At 32.8% G+C, this 17,769-nt stretch overlaps 1 protein-coding gene across 2 annotated transcripts; it reads left to right on the forward strand.

Moving 5' to 3' along the window:
* The first annotated feature begins 1,363 nt into the window (after positions 1-1,363).
* Positions 1,364-16,611, forward strand: POU1F1 (POU class 1 homeobox 1). 2 transcript variants are annotated; one of them, XM_037524622.1, is made up of 6 exons: positions 1,364-1,627; positions 4,425-4,496; positions 12,196-12,420; positions 14,463-14,627; positions 15,277-15,337; positions 16,263-16,611. In XM_037524622.1, exons 1-6 carry the CDS (start codon positions 1,486-1,488, stop codon positions 16,471-16,473), a joined length of 876 nt encoding a protein of 291 aa, XP_037380519.1. In that variant the 5' UTR covers positions 1,364-1,485; the 3' UTR covers positions 16,474-16,611. The 2 variants fall into 2 exon arrangements, with proteins under 2 accessions (XP_037380519.1, XP_037380518.1); XM_037524621.1 differs by having other exon boundaries at positions 1,486-1,627; positions 4,347-4,496; positions 16,263-16,473.
* The last annotated feature ends 1,158 nt before the right edge of the window (positions 16,612-17,769 follow it).

The following is a 17,769-nucleotide window of genomic DNA, read 5'->3' on the forward strand; positions in this document are numbered from 1 at the left end:
AAAACAAGATGTAAACCAATATTAAATCAATAAAAAATGAAGCTTGGTCTTTTCTTATGTCAATAATATATATGCCAATTAGGATACTTCCGTTTGCTGTATTGCCCCAGTATATATGCAGACATTAATATTGTATTTACACATTTATTTATAGAAATCATGATCATTATAAAATATTGATACTGATATATTTATGATTATATCAACTGTTTATAGGCTATTTTTTTTTCCCATTCTCACTTAATGTAAATATAGCCTATGTGGAAAGTTTGCACACAGTGTTACCATGGTTATTGCAGGTTCTGGTTAATCGCTAAAATCAAAGTTCTGGCACCATCAAGTTTAGTGGGGATGGTGTGGTGCATGACTCACACAGACATTCTGAGATTCACATGACATGACTGGAAAGTGACCAGGATAATGTCAACCTCTATTCATGACTTACTACATGTTCATTTTTTTAAAAAGATTTATTTATTTATGCATACACGAACTGGGGTATAGGCCAGAGGTGTGGGGCGGGGTGAGAGGATTCACCAAAGACAGAGTGGGAGACAGAACAGGCTGATGGACTGAAATACACTGTTGAGGAGAGCAGGAGGCAAGTCAGGAGAGGTCTGCTGCACCATGTGGGTCACTTCCCTGGCTGGGAATCGAATTTGTGCTGCAGTGGCTGCAGATAGCTTCACAGTGCTGCGTCTTAACCCCTTGTGCCTCCAGGGAGTCTCCCCACATGTTCATTCTTGATAAATACATTGAAATCAAGGAAAAGCTACAGTTACTCATGTTCTTTTCTACAGAGCTATAATTTTATTCAATATTTTACTAGTTCCCATTATATATAGTGACAAATTGGTTTTCATATTTTTTTCAAACTTGCATTCTTGAGTGTTAATCAGGAGTTGACAATGTATTTTTTCTCAAATTTAATGTCAATTTCAATATTTATATTTCTGAAAAATGTATGTGGTGATATTAACACTTCTTGTTTTATTTTATTGTGCAAATTTAATGAGAAATTATTAAAAAGAAAGAAAATGACATATATAAATGTGTCATTGTGTTAGTAGCAAAAGATGTCTAGTGTTTTCAATTCATTGCAGCATTATTTCGTTGAGGACACTTTTTGAAGTTCTTGATACCTTTCTAAAAGGCCTGAATTGCTGAAGTTGAATGGAGTGTCAGATTTCTCCCTTGCCCTCAATCTATACACCAGAATCAGCTTCTCTTTCGGACATGGATTACGTTTGGGTTAGAAGGAAGACAGTCAGATTGATAAAGCAATACCCCTGAGAAAAGATGATTAACATGTATAAAGGGATTTCCTGGCAGTATAAATACCAGCACGCACCCTCCTGGTGCTTCAGAGCTCTCCTGATGTATATATGCAGGTCCTGAGGTCGGAACTGGCCCTGTGAGACAGTAACATAATAAAATTCTGACTTGACGAGCAGCAGTTCTCACTTTCCTACTTTTTTTGTGGGAATGAGTTGCCAACCTTTTACTTCTGCTGATACCTTTATACCTCTGAACTCTGAGTCTTCTGCGACTCTGCCTCTGATAATGCATCCCAGCGCTGCTGAATGCCTACCCGTCTCCAACCATGCCACCAATGTGATGTCTACAGGTACTGACCCCCGAAACAGTCTACAGGCATTCGGCCTGAAGGTTTCAGAATGGCTACTTTGAATCTTGTTAGTTTAGAATCTCTGTTTCTTTTATTTTCTCCTTCAGTTAAAAAAGTTGAATATCGAGGATATTAAAAAGGCCAAAATGCACCCAATTATGTAAGTGTAGAAATTAATTGATGGTTTTATATAAAGTAATTTTTGATAAGTAAAGTAATTTTTGATAAGTAAACAGTGAGTCTGACTATTTTGATCCCAAAGCCATTTTAATGAAAAGTTTGTGGATAAAGAGTAAAACTAAAGAAATTATCTAAAATAATTTAGTGTTCAAAAGGTGTTACTTCTTTAGAATTTAAAGATGTATTTGGCTTTTGGATTACACTTGTAACATGTCATATGCCTCATAGTAAACACAACTAAATGATTCCCAATACCAACAAGAATCGATTTCAAAGAATAAACTAATTAAATAAATTTTAATGAATTTTCCTAATTCAAAACTCAGAAATCAAAGCTAGAAGCAATATAACATTTAGAGTCCATTAAGTGAGTTAAATGCTCTCAGAATTGAATTTGAATATAACCACATTTTATATCAGTTTATAAAACTGTCTTCGACGAAAATTAAACTTGAGAATTTAAATATATTGTCCCTAGCACAATCAAATCAGTATGCTATGTTGATGCATTCATTTTCTGTACAGTACAAAGTGTTCTGAAGTTGATTTATAAATGGCAGGCTTGAATTGAATACATTTCTTCCATTAAAAAGCAATGTACTTTCCACTTGTTTTAAATTTTATCTAAATATGAACTAAAGTTAACATATTTACAAATCGGAATTCACTTTTATACAGTTATGTTCTGATTTAAAAGATTTAAGTTTTATCTTTTATCATAATGAAGCCGTTCTGAAACATTTATGTAAGTTTGGCATTAATTTTCAACTGAATTTATGTGATTCTTAAAGTATGTATCTAGAAGTCATATTCTGAACATCAACAAAATCATTAATGTAGTTTTTTTATATACTGCAGTTCTCATAATTAACTAAAAAGGTACTAATGAAAATATCCTCAAACATGTTTTTGGGAAACTTAATAAGGCATTTTTCCTAAAAAGATATGTTATAAATAAACTCAAACAATTACAACATAACTAATAGTATAGTGTAAATAAAAATATTTCTACAAATTGGGAATGAGAAAAACTAATACATTTGTTTAATCTACTATGCAGGAGGGGTATTTAACCAGAATAAAAATAAAATTTTGAATTGAGGTAATGATTTGGCAAGTTTAGACTCAACACCTTATTTATTTATTTAAATATGTAAAACAAAATAAAATAAATAACATATTTACTAAATTAGTCCATTCTTTATCCAACTTCCACAAATCAAAGAAATGAGTAGTATTTAAATGTTAGAAGTTAAAAAGTCATAGTCATTAAAAACAACCTAAATGTGCATTAAATAACAACATCAGTTTTATAATTTTTCTGTCAAATTATAATCATATATCTAATTGTCTAAATAAGGATTTAGAAATACTGGTTATAATGAGAAGAGCATTTGTGTATAAAGTGTGTTTCATGTTTGTTTAGTTTGGGGCTGCATAGTAAGATTTTTTATTATAATCACTATAATGCAAAATCACCAGTTCTTTCTATAGGTCAGTTGTTAAATGAAAATTTATGTAAATATCTCAAAATATGAAAAATTGGTGTATAGTTAGATAAAATGTTTTATGTTCCAGAGAGACTTCATGTCTTTAATGACTAGATTATATCTCAGTATTTTAAACAGATCCTAATTCTGAACTTTATATCTGTTATATTTATTCTAGATATGACTATGTTTTATTTATAAAAATTCACTACTAGGATATGAAGAAAAAATTAGAAAACAAAATGCATATGGGAACATTGATTAGTGATTTTATTGTCAATAGCTAATATTCTAGTCAACTGTGTGATTCATATTTAAAATGATAAAAGTTTAGTAATTCAGATTTACTCTCAAAATATACATTGAGTCATACTTATGAACAAGGATGTTCTTATATACTAGATTCAAACTTTATAGACATCATGTCATTCAACTATAACTTGTTTTTGAATAGTTTTACTGGAATTGTTGAATGGATTGTGTGCATTCAGAAAGCCAGCATCCTCATGGTTTCAATATTAACATACATAATCATACATTATCATGGGTTTTGTAAAAACCTCTTAATTTGGGGGGGGTTTATCATTGCAATCAATAAGAGGCTTGTTGCTCTGCCATTTTCTCTTTGATGGAAGACATTTATTAAAAAAAGCAAGAATATGCTGTTCATGATTTGATTTCTATATTCATTCTCCCAGAAAAAGACCACTTTATGATGTCATAGTATTCAATAATTTTAAGAAACTAGTCTAGTTAGTTTGTCACAAAGTCCTTCTTAGATAGGACCTACAAAAATCCTGCAACTCAAAATCAGTCAAGCAGAAACTTCTCAGTTTTTTGTTTAGAGAGCACAGAATAGTTAATGAAGGTTATCTTTCACCTTGATGGTTGACATATGACTGTATTTATTATTTGTAACAAACTTTGTCTTGTAGTTTTAATGAACTGATCAGGGAATGTCAAATGAAAACAAATTATTGGCATATCTCATAAATGTATATTTTTAATGAAATGAATATGTCTTGAATCCTCATACATTTTCTTACCAGTCCCGTCTATTTTGTCTTTGATCCAAACTCCTAATTGCTTGTGCACATATTTCTGGGTGACAACACTGGGAAACACAGCAACTGGACTTCATTATTCTGTCCCTTCCTGTCATTATGGAAATCAGGCATCAACCTATGGAGTGATGGCAGGTAAGAAAAATTGTCTATATGTATGAGATTAAGTTTGAGGACCCTAAGATGAATTTCTTGGCTTGGAGGGAATCTCATCCAGAGTATATCTTGAAGTTCTGACCATTTACCTTGGAAATGGCTGGTAAAACCACCACTTACTCAAATGTTCCCTGATCTGTGATACCTTCGGAAGCCATAATGATTTTATCTGGTTGTCCCTGTTGTACAAAACCCTGAACTACTATATTTCTTAACTCTTGTGTTTCAATCTGAATGATGATTTTTATTCTAACTCACTAGAGTCAAATTGTCCATTGTCACTTGTTGATATTCTTATGGTAGCCACTAGCCTCTTTTGGCAATTTAAATGTAAATGTCAATTAATCAAAATAAGCTCAGAATTAAAATTCAGCTCCTCAGTAGCACTAGCCACATTTCAAGAGTTCCATGATCTCTTGTGTCTGTCTACACAGTAGACAGCACAGATTGATAGAACATCTTCTCATTAAAGTATTTCTTCTGAACATTTTGAGCACAAAATAAATAAGACATTGAAGGCTAAAAATGTGATATGTGGGGACTTTAATTCTCATTGTTTGAATATCTGGCAACCCTATCTACATTGCTTCTAAGTCTTAAAAGTGATTGAAATAGTTCAAATCACACATATTTCTCCTCTGGATAATAAAGTTTCACTAGATCAAGATCCAACTGCTGATTTATTGATGCGTGTATGCAGGCATTGATAGCATACTTCTTAAGGAAGAGGTACTGTGACCAGAGAGATCCCCCCATTACAGAACTTAAATTTAGGATTTGGCCAGAAGAACAATTTTAATGTTTTGATAAAGCACATAATTGTGTTGTACACAGATTTTTTAGGTATATTTTTATCTGATATTTATACTGCAGCAGGGACAGAATTACTATGGACAACAAGAAACTATAGACTAAGACTATGTGAGACTATATTTGTGTGTGTGTGTGTGTGTGTGTGTGTGTGTGTGTGTGTGTGTAAGAGAGAGAGAGAGAGAGAGAGAGAGAGAGAGAGAGAGAGAGAATGATACTTAGAGAAAAAACTTTGGCTGAAAAATCACTTATATTATTAGGGAAATGTTTTCTAATTGTTGTGTATTGTTATCATCCAGAGAAGTAATGAAAATGACATGGATTTTTGTCTAAAATTAAACAAATAATTTATTTCATTAGGCTTTAATTTCTCAAATGTTTTGAGCTTAAAACTAAATAGGACATTAAACCTTTAAAAAAATATTTCAGAGTAAATTAGATTCTCTTACATTCTACTTAAGAACACCCTGAATAAAGTAGTATCCTCATATTTATGGCAAAAAAATGAAGACTGCTATTATTAATGGTTACCTGTAAACCCTAATATCTCTTCTTGATCATTAAAAAATAAGGAAAACTATCCTTTTTCTTCCTTTTGAAAACTGATCATTTATGTATGATTCATATACTTAGAAGTTAATAAATATTCATAGTTAATGAGAACAGTCCTCCTTGATGATGAAGTACTTTCATTATAAAAAAGTAAAATGATGTGCATTTAGCCACTAGAGGTGCAGGCAGAACGCTGCTCGTGACCTCCACCACATTTTGACTGCAGAGACAGGAAGTGACAAGTGCGTGGCTGCTTGCTGCTCCCTCAGAGAATAGGCCTTACTTATTTACAGCCATTCCCATGAACACAGATCTATAAATGCCTTTTAACCAACAAGAGGCAGTGATGTATTGAGATTAGCCCAAAGATCAAGTCAGCTATAGACCAAGTACTTTAAGATGGATCTTGCTAGAGACCTTCCCCTGACAATCAAATTAGTTTGCCTGTCAAATCACTTCTCCTCTGGCGTGAGTTGTCTAACATCCTTCAGTTTCCAGAATTAGAGTAAATATCCCCTGGTTCATGAGTACCAGCAGCTCAGTTGTTCTGGTACTAGTTCCCTAGGCAAGCACTCAGCAAACCCTTTCTCTTGTAGTTAAAAGCAGAAATCCTTGGAACAGCTCTTTAAAATGATCAAAAGTCTGGGTTAGTGACATTAAGAGCAAAATGTCTCTACTAAGATTTACAGGTATCTTAGAACAAAATTTCTTTTGTCACTCATAGAAAAATTCCCAGTGACAAGCATAGAGATTGTATTTGAATATTTTTTGAGAGCAATATCATTAAAATGTGTTATGCTTTGTAGTTTGTTAGAATGTTGTTATTTTGACAAATAGTTGGTGTTAATATTTGCATCCTAGCAGATTAAATCTCAGAGCATCTGAACTCTCCTGCCATTATCTCCAGAGAAAGTACAAATTGAGTATAAAACACCGGGATTCACAAATAAGAGAGAAAATTACAAAATACACAAAAGAAACATGGCTGTGCTAGTTGAATGTTCTGAGAAGTCTTAAAGTTTTCATCAAATCAGTCACTGCCATACAAGCTGCAGATGCATCTTATTACAAACAGCAAAGACAGGTTCATGGCCACAGGCTCCATATAAAACTTGTAAAGTCTGCTATAAGAACCACATTTCAAAGGATGTGAGATTGTTTTATTTAAGTGTGGTTATCATATTACCCATACTCTGATGCTTACCTTTAGTTTGTGCATTCTATAGAACTAATCACCCACTAGAAGGGAAGAGCTACAACTAATATATTGTTAGGGTTGGTAGGGAGGACTTAAAACATTAGATGAATCACTGTGCCTCATCGTTCAGGTGTGAGCATACCAAAAAGAATGACTAATTGGGGGCAATGAACTAATACCATTAGCTAATTATGAAATTTGTTTGAGTCATTTAACATTTCTGAGCTTCAGTCTCTTCATATGCGAGCTGGAGTGAGTACTAATGACTCTCAACCAGCTCATCCTGGCCTTCTCTTTTGATCTTCTCTTCAGAAATATTTGCAACTAAATTCTTCTTCAATCCTGAGAATTTAAATATCTCAACGAGTCTAAAATACAGATCATAAGAACTGGGATCATCTTGTTCAATATCTTCTAGATCAACATCCACACACAAAAGCAAAACAACAAAAAAATCCCCAAAACTCTGATTCTTGGGTATCTGAGATATTTTCATTGTCCAGTTTCTACAGCTGGGTGAAAGTGAGAAAACAAGCTCAATGGTCTGTCCATCCTGTTCACAGTTCTGTGGAAAGTGAGCAAATCAACGATGTGATATTACATGTTAAACTCAGCAAGGTCCTATGACATGACAAGACCAAGTTTATTTTAAAAATAAATTTTAAGAGGAAAACAAAATAGCTTGTGCTTGAGAATGAACCACAAAGATGAATGTCCTTTCTTTTCTTATGAGAAGTGAATAATAAGAGAAAAGATTGTGGTTGAAAGTGCCCTCTGCATCTAGGCTAATGCAAAGGCAAGAAAAATCGATTTGGAAGTTGACATGGAGAAATGGTCTACTTTGGAGACATTCTGTTGATTCTTTGCTTTTTGTTGTTTTTCCTTTAAAAAAAAATATTTTGGCTTTGTATTGCTTTCTTTTTACTTATTCTGGTTGTGCTGATTCTTCAGGAAGGAGTAATTCTGAAGATTTTTGGCTTGAATCATGAAAGGTCTTTCAGTGGCAATAAGATGATGTATTTCCCTAAAGTTTCTCATTTGTCTCAGCTACTCAACTCAGCCATTATAGCAAGAAAGCAAATATATTGATAGACAATATGTAAACATGCATAACTGCCTTCCAAATACACTTAAATTACAAAACCAGGCAGAGAGCCTCTGTTGCACAAAATAGGATCTGTCAATGCTCAAAGCAGAAAAGATCACAGTTCATATTTATGATTTACTTCAGTGGTGGGAACGATAATAAAAATAAAGAGAAATATTCAAATATACATTCCAAAGCATATTTGTAGCAAGGTGGTGTCCTTTAACTGTGTTCCTCACCTGCCCTGATTGTTCTAAGCATTCAAACCTGTAACCTCGGAGGTGTCATCCACTAGCATCTGGCAGAGCCACATGCTGCAATGGAGCAGTTTGCCCCAGGCCAGGAGATGGAGTCAGAGCTGTCCCTGTGAGGCAAGACAGACCTCGCTTCCCCATTGCCTGCTTTAAAAGATTTACCTCTTTTCCCTGCACCTCCACCACAATACCGTGCATACAAAGCAATTCAGAAGAGCAGTAGTGGAGTCATCTGCAGTGTGAAAATATTTTTTAAGCTATAAAGAATGTGCTGACATTTCTCAAGCTATTTAGGTATTAGCTTGTGTAGAACTATAGATAGTTTTACTTTAACAATGTTTTAGAAATTGTTTGAGACCTCTGCCTCACATGACAAAGCATATCTTTTCTCTCGTCCCGCCGCCTTTCTTCTTTTCCAATAATCCAGGTTTTAGAAAAATTAAAAAAAAAAATCTTGCCATATATAGCACACCTTGCCCCCAAATACAGGATCACAGGATCAGAAACTCAGTTTGGCTGTGCTTGCGACTGTCATGAAGTTCTGTTTAAGGTTAGTTCCAGGAAAACTGTGTCCTGTAGATAATTGTGGATTCTCTCACTCAATGAAAAATGAAAACATATCACACATCAGGTTTTCCTTTTTAACTCTGGATGCCAAACCTTTGAACATGTTATTTGAACATGTTATTTATACATTGCAATGTATAAATTCCCTTTAAAATATTTCAGAAGTAGAAATGGCATATTCCTAATATTTAAAAAGTAATTTTATTTTATTTTTTTCTGAAAAGATTCATTTAATGTAGCCAAATGCCTATAGACTGTAAGAGAAGCACCTAAAGGGAAGCCGTTTGATTTATCTGAGTACAGGTTGCGTGGAAAATAAACAAGGCGAGTTTTTTTTTTTTTTTTTTTTAGATTTATTTATTTATACAAGAAATGGGATACAGGCCAGAGGTGCAGGAGAGTGAGAGGGTTTACTAGAGAGACAGAGTGGGGAGCAGAACAGGCAATCGGACCGAAAACACTGCTCAGGGGAGCAGTGGCCGAGACAGGAGAGGTCTGCTGTGCCATGTGGGTATCTCCCTGGCCGGCCGGGAATCAAACCCACACTGCAGAGGCTGTGCAGACAGCTTCACAGCACTGCGCTCAACCTGCTGCACCACCGGGGAGGCCCGAGGAGAATTATTTTGATGGGGTTTGTTGTGCTGCTTGTTGGACTTCAGTTCTAGTTTCTACTGCAGAAGTTAATTCATGGCCCCTAGGAAAGTTATTTAACAACTTTACATAAATTTCCTAAATTCTGGGTTGTGGTTAAAAAATACATATTCTTCCTACCTCGTTTATTTATATAAGGACAAGAAGATGACAAATATAAACACAGCACAATGTGTGGTATAGATTAGTAGCAGCACATGGCTATGGGCAGTAAGAAAAATTGAAAATGGTGAAGATTGCTAACTAATTCAGACTCTATGCTCTTGTAGGAGATACACTGCATGTTACTTATGTAAAGTCAAATCATTTGACGTAGGTTAAACGAGCTCTCTAAAGTGTCTTCAATACATTAAGTGTTCAGAATCAAATAGCATTCTGATTTTTTCCTCTGCTTTTATACTTTCTCAGAGTGTTTTATCATTCATTAAATGTTTTAAATGATGCTTGGTATTTCTGAATGATGAAAGAAGTGAAGATGTTTTCATCTACCTATGAGAAACAATACTGGAAACATAAGTGAAAAAAAGGGTCTTGAGATCAATATGAAACAGATGCTAAAATAAATGTGATTCATTTTCTCCTTATGTACATTAGTCATTTACTTCAGTCAACAAACCCTGAAACTAATAGAGAGTAAAAAATGAACCCAAAGCTTCTGTGGTGGGTGTGGTGTGGTAACATACCTCTGAAGAAGTGTGAAATTATACCCCTAAAGGTGTAAGTGTTGGGAAAAAAACATTATCTCTATTTTAAAAAAATTAAAAAATGAACTCCAAAGCAACATTCTCAAAAATGAGCCACTGATAACGATTTTTTTATTTTTGTCTACTCTTATCAAAATAACTCACACTAAAGCATAAAATGGGTGATTAACTGACTTTTAAAAAAATAAATCTGCATAATTTGGGATTACAAAAGTAGCAGAGAGTTTTCTAAACAGAAATAGTTTCTTTCAAATATTTTTCACATCCAGGAAGCAGCCAAATTTATCTCATGCTATATTATTTAATCTCTTCCTTGTAAATTTACTTTGCTCCAGAAAAATAATGTAATTTCTTGATGTGGTACACTTTATAATTACATATCCTCATATAAATAATATAAAGCCAACAATGTGCTGACTTACACTATTCTTTGCTCATTACATATTGATATATTAATGTAAGATTTATATATTCTGGCAAAATATGTTATTACTCATGTCTTTGATTTGCAAATATATTTATGGATGAATTGTACGTAGCATAAATTCTTGATGTATTTTTTTCAAAAGCTTCCAAAAATGATTATTGCATATATTTTGTGGTAATTTATTTTTACTTTAAATATTTACTTAGGCTCATAAGAAAAATGATTAATTAATGAATATTTTATTTACACAAAATGTCTTGGCTATACATGAGTCATTTAATATAAATTAAAATGAAACCTCTACATGAACTTATAATGTATTGATAAAGAAAGCAGAAACAAAATATGTGGGAATTTTGCTTAAATACTCATTCTCTTCAACTGACTAAAACGAACTTTTTTTCCGAATGAAGAAGGAATTCTGGAAGCAATTAAAAAGAATAAATTTGTGAGTTATTATTTAATTCACGCAACTCAATGTTTCATCATTTATGCACGATTTCCTGTCTTATCTAGAATCACGCTATGGTGACCACATCTGAGGGGAGAAATCATATATTGTCCAAAAATTAACAATGATATAAGACAAAAGGCACTAAAAAATAAATGTTTCATTAACATTAAAAACAATGTATATGTTATAAATGAGGAAATTATACTGTATTCTTAAGAAAATAAATAGAATCACACAGGTCTTAGCCACTTATTTTTGTTTCTTAAATACTAAGAAACAATTCCATTATATTGTATACTTTTCAAAAAATCATATTGTTGACTTTTTAATAGAACTTTTTACTTTTTGCTAATATATCTTCACTCCTTGAATCTATTTAAATATGTCTATGTATTTCATGTCCTCATAATTCTCTTTTTTACCTGCCTTTGTTAAAATTTAAAAAGACTTAACTATTTCCCATTGAAGTTAAACATTTACTGAGAAGGCATTGGTACTTCTTAATATTATAAAATTAATTTTCTGATCATAAGAAAGCTTTCCAGCTAGGACTGCCCCTGTGCCTTGAGTATAATAGACACAGCAGCTACTTTGTTCAATGAATTAAGAAAACAGAAATCAAAACATGCATTCTGCTTAGAGTTGAACCTCAGATTCCTAGGAGTAGTTGTATGTTAAGAGGAAAAAAATGATGGAAAACTTACACTTTTAAGATAATATGCTTATTTCAATTTTAATTATTTGCAATTTCCAGCTTCTTGCCTTTGCATTAATTTTTTTTTTTACTGCTCTGGGAAAGGGGGGAAATAAATAATCACATTTACACTAAGGTGTTCTAACTAATATTTCAGGAAACTGAATGTTAAATAAACTTTAAGAATTGAGAGTGGCTACAACAGACAAGATCCTTGCTTGTGTATAAACGTTGGATAATTACAAACGGCCCTTACCCTCTCTTTCTTGTTTATTCACAGGTAGCTTAACCCCATGTCTTTATAAGTTTCCGGACCACACCTTGAGTCATGGCTTTCCTCCCATGCACCAACCTCTCCTGGCAGAGGACCCCACAGCTGCCGATTTCAAGCAGGAACTCAGGCGGAAAAGTAAATTGGTCGAGGAACCAATAGACATGGATTCTCCGGAAATCCGAGAGCTTGAAAAGTTTGCCAATGAATTTAAAGTGAGAAGAATTAAGCTAGGTATGCAGGGGACACATAAGTTGGTCTGCAAATCCTTACTCCATTATAATTCAATCTCTCATATTTGATCAAAAGTCCAAGTCAGTGTTCATAGTACACCTCTACTGTGGTAAAGTTAGTTTAATTATGAAAATCCTACAAAGAACTTAATTTCCTTGTAAATTTTAATAGGCTAACTATACAGATTTTTAAATTAATTAATGGCACTCTGTTTCAAAGCTGAGGTTTGAAATGCCTGTTTGTGTTGTATATAGACACGGATTGGACACGTAGAATGTAGGCACATTTGAATGGATGATGCATCTTGTGATTCAAAGTCATACAAGGGTGTGGTGAAATGTATGCCTTTGACCAATGACATTAGTTTGTGTATCTTTCCAGAGATACAGTTTGTATACACAAACACATACATATTTGTCCTCATAGGGATTTTTTTTTCCACTTTGTTGGAGAGGTTTCAGTATTATTTTTGGAGAGGTTTTTATTTTATTTTATTTTATTTATTTATTTATTTATTTATTTATTTATTTTTTGTAATGGATGTGTCCAATTCCATTTTAGGAATGTACTATAATGTATGGAGTCAGGTCCTTATAGGTGGAATTTAGGCATGTTCAACCTTCAGTTGTTACCAACAATGCTACAATGATGAACTTCTGAAATGTCACTTTGGACCTATATGCATATATGTCTAGGGAAAGTGATAAAAGCAAAGTTGTTTGATTACAGAGTATGTATAGGTGTAATTTTGAGAGATGTCAAATTGGTCTCTGTAAAAATTGTAGTAAATTTTACCAGCTTTGCAAGTGCCTTCTTTTGCTACATCTCAGAATATTAACTTCATGAGGACAGCAGTTTTTTGTTTGTTTCTTTTTGTTTTCTCATTAATAGCATATCCTCAGCTATTGCAACAGTGACTGGTGACTGGCACATAAGCAAATACTCTTGAAGGAAAAATATGCCATTAATATTTTGGAAACCTGCACATCAGATAGGTCAAAGTGGTACCTTATGGTAGTTTCATTTTAAATTTGTCCGACTACAAGTAAAGAGTAAAAAACATTCTTTCATGCATTTGACAGTTATTTGTAATTCCCCTCCTGGCATTGTCTGTTCATAGCCTTTGCTCACTGTCTATTGAAAAGTGCTTTCACATAAAAAACTATAATAATTAACCTTGATTTAAATTCATGAAATAGTAATTTTTTTGGAATGGAAAGGATTGAAAATGATAGTTCAAATCTTTGCACTTGTGAAATGAACTACAGGTCCTTTTATGATATTTATTGATGGACATCATATGAAATCATTTTATGCAGACAGATATATAGCCACAGGCCCTAAATTAACATGTAGTTACTATATATAATAAACACAACTGTAGGACTCTTTATGGCAGTCATTTTGTTTGCCATTTATACTGCAATGAATGTTTGAAATTCTGTGTTTATGGTTTACATCAACTTGTACTCTAAAAATGTTTGGGACAATCAATGAGGGTTTTTTGCCTGCAGATAGAGGCATTATTAAATGCTGTAATAAATGTGCTTGGAGGTGAACATACATATAAAGGTACAAATGTGCTTGGAGGTGTGATCGTAGTTTCATGCTAAACATGTTTTTAGGAAAAGTATAGCTCTTAGTTTTATTTGATATCTTTTAACAATACAGTTGACTTTTCACTCTGTAGCTCAGATGAAAATATTTCTATCATATATTTTGTGCATTATATTTTAATATACTATAGATTTTGAGTACAAATTACTGTACATTTAATGATAAAAAGGATCTTTTAAATTAAATGTCTTATAAAATGCTGTGATACAATTATCCAATTGGGCTAAATATTAACCAAAAGGGATACTTCTGTAAGTAATGGACAAGTCTAAACTGAACCTTACTAAGAAATTCTAAATTGCTAACAAATTTATGCTTAAAAACACATATCTAGTTGACAAAGATACAAAGATCTGTGCAGTAACACGCCAAAATGTATGTTTCTTGAAAAAATGAAACTAAAGGTCTTTATTGTCCTTTCACAGGATACACCCAGACAAATGTTGGGGAAGCTCTGGCAGCTGTGCACGGCTCTGAATTCAGTCAAACAACTATCTGCAGATTTGAAAACCTACAGCTCAGCTTTAAAAATGCTTGCAAACTAAAAGCAATATTATCTAAATGGCTGGAGGAAGCTGAGCAAGTAGGAGGTATTGAAGTTATATTTTTAAAGGCTTTGTGATGTTTTATTTTTAAAGGCTCAATCAAAAAGTAGTCATTTTGATTGAGAGTATTAATGCTAAGGTGAGAGGTTTGAGATTTAATTTGTTTATTTTTTTCCCTTTGGAATAAAAAATAAGTACCTTGTTTCATTACACTGAAAAAAAAAAAAAGCAAGGCCAGATTTTTTGCTTCTGTGCTGTATGGTAGAAATTGTACATGAATCACGTTTTGTAACCTACATCTTAGTGTAACCAGATGTGCACTTGCACATCTGGTGCACTTGCACATACCAGTCTTCCAAGTAAGTAACACAAGCAATTGCTAGATGGGAAATTTTATATGATAAAATTATCTACTCATGCCAGTGTTAGGACTGATCAGGGTTTGAGAGCACTCAAAGAAAGTGTTCCAACAACAAAATTAAGATAGGGGTATAATTTATAGATAATTATATTTGCAAAGTTATTCTTTATTCCTGCATAATATTCTTATGCAAGGCTTATAATATAAAATACCCTAGGATTCAAACTTTAAAAAATGTATTTCATTTTTCTTTATTTTATATAGAAAACTTGAAACCCAAATCTAATAGTCATTTTTTTTTTTTAATAATTATCTCTCTTTGCCCCACTACAGCTTTATACAATGAGAAAGTGGGAGCAAATGAAAGGAAAAGGAAACGGAGAACAACTATAAGGTATGTTTGTTTTTTTTTTTTAATTGAGGTAACGTTGGCCTACAACACTGAATATATCAGTCAGAGGAATACGCTCACACCTCAGAAGAAATAAACATTTTAAAATAGAGTCAGCATTGATGTAACATGACATAAATGTAAAGTGAACAGAAGCTATTCAAAAAACAAGACTGGTGAAAGAAGCATAATTTAGTAACATAATGGTGAAAATTGAGAATTGCTAATTTTTAACATAAAATAGAAAAAGCTATATATTGATAGCTTTTTCAAGATTCAGGAACTTTTTGGTCCACAAGTTTTGGATAAAATCAGAAACTGAGCAAACACTTCTAAGAGGACGGGCTGGTTTTTCTGTAATTTTAGATCTATCTTGCTCTAGCATTATGGTTTTTATGTTATTAAAAATAACAAAACTAGTAATCAGTATTTCACTCCTAAAAGTCTACGGTGACTCCTGGTATTTCAAAGCAAAAGGATTGTTCATTGATCTTTTTTGTAGCTTTGGTGAGACTCACAGAGAAAATACTAAAATATAGGTTTTAGTCTTGGTTGAGTTGTTCATTAAACATTTCTTTATTGTGAATAACCTAAATGATTTCTTGGGTTATTTACAAAAATCCTCAAGTGTTCATTTCCTATTTAACTATTCAGTCGGTGCCCTCTTGTGGCACAAAGTGGAATAAACACAGAAATCCTGGGGTCCCCTACGTTGTGACCCCTTGTGACCCTACTTACAGTACCTTGCATAAAACAACATCTAAATAGTTGACAAATTGTTCGTTTATCTTTGTTTATGAGATTTGAAAGTGTTTTTCAGGGTCGTTATCTTTTCATTTTAATATTTAGAAAATTTAACTGAGCTTAATTTGGACCTGCCATAAACATCAGTAAAAACAACATTTTTTGCCTCTTTCCCCTCCCCTAGTATTGCTGCAAAAGATGCTCTGGAGAGACACTTTGGAGAACAGAATAAACCTTCCTCTCAAGAGATTATGCGGATGGCTGAAGAACTGAATCTTGAGAAAGAAGTAGTAAGAGTTTGGTTTTGCAACCGAAGGCAGAGAGAAAAACGGGTGAAAACAAGCCTAAATCAGAGTTTATTCACTATTTCTAAGGAGCATCTTGAATGCAGATAAGACTTCCTACAGTATAATGGCCAGATTTTCTATTTTTCATTCCTTTCTCTTTTCTGAAATAGAAGTGAGTTATTAGGTTGACTTCAAAAATCATTTTATACCAATAACTTTTGGAGAAGCTTTCCTTTTGTACTTTTTAAAAGAGTACACAATTTAATATTGACATTTTCCTGGAAATATTTATTTTCAGAAGCCACATTGTGCATTTTAAGCCAAAAGTACTAATAGGAATAAAACAGTGAGTCTCTGCCCCAACCTACTCTCTGTTTTTTTACACACACAGATACACACACGTGCACATGGGTCTTTTAAAGGGTTTTTTTTCAAATAATGTATATTACCTTTTAATCTTTCAGTTAGTAATGTCACAAATTAAAGTCTATTACCAGAAAATATCCAGCTAGAAAATTTATTAATGTCTCGCTTACTGGCAGCTATAATAGCTTGCTTGAACTAAAAGTTTTGAATTTAAAAGCCAGAGGCATCTTAGAATTTTATTATTGTACTTAGGAATAAATCTTAATCAGAAGTAACACTTTTGAAACTATTATTTAGGACATAGCTCCCAAAGAAGTGTTCCAAGTGAGATTTGTAGAAACATGATCTTTCCATTACTTTTTTGATGTTTTGCTATAGAAAATATGATTTATGTGTTCTTTAGCTCCACTCCGCTATTCTGCAAACTACAATAGTGCAGGGAAGATGTCTGACTTGTTTGCTGCTGTTTCTGCAGATCCTGGGAAGAATGATTGCTATAGCAGGTATGCAATCTTTGTTAAATGAACAAAGGAGAGTGTTATTAATGACGGCTACAAATTTGAAGGTGCCTAATTTAATAATTTCAGAAAGTAATTTTCATTTTGAAATCTCACAATCTGGAAAATCAGGTCCTATCCAAAAAAGACCATGACTTTTGATTTAACTGCTTAGAATTAGTTATATTAATTTGAAAAGTTTAATGTATTAAGCATTTCAGTTCAGGGAATTCTATCTCAAGAAACATTTATTTCATTTACAAGATGGCACTTCATTGGAACTTGAAAGTAGAATTACGCTGAAATGTGATATCAATCTAAAATAGTGACTTTTTGCATTTTAAATATTAATCTGCAGGCATAACAGGTATCTATACGTACGTGCATAAATTTTAAACTTGCAAGCAGAAACAAAATATAATGCAATATAAGTCTAGAATAGTGACTTTTGCACTTAAGTATGACTCTGCTGGGAATATTTCATTTAACTTAACCTAGCTTAATTTATATAATAATGGAAATAATTAGACAAAATTTTATC

The sequence above is a fragment of the Talpa occidentalis genome, unplaced genomic scaffold, assembly GCF_014898055.3.
Source record: "Talpa occidentalis isolate TD23 unplaced genomic scaffold, MPIMG_talOcc4v2.1 talOcc4.4, whole genome shotgun sequence".
Classification (NCBI taxonomy): domain Eukaryota; kingdom Metazoa; phylum Chordata; class Mammalia; order Eulipotyphla; family Talpidae; genus Talpa; species Talpa occidentalis.

Excerpts from the sequence above, each read along its gene's own strand:
- POU1F1 (XM_037524621.1), top strand. The coding sequence starts at position 1,486 with ATGAGTTGCCAACCTTTTACTTCTGCTGATACCTTTATACCTCTGAAC. Across the intron at positions 1,628-4,346 it reads CACCAATGTGATGTCTACAG|TCCCGTCTATTTTGTCTTTG; the intron begins GTACTGACCCCC and ends TTTTCTTACCAG. Across the intron at positions 15,338-16,262 it reads AAACGGAGAACAACTATAAG|TATTGCTGCAAAAGATGCTC; the intron begins GTATGTTTGTTT and ends CCCCTCCCCTAG.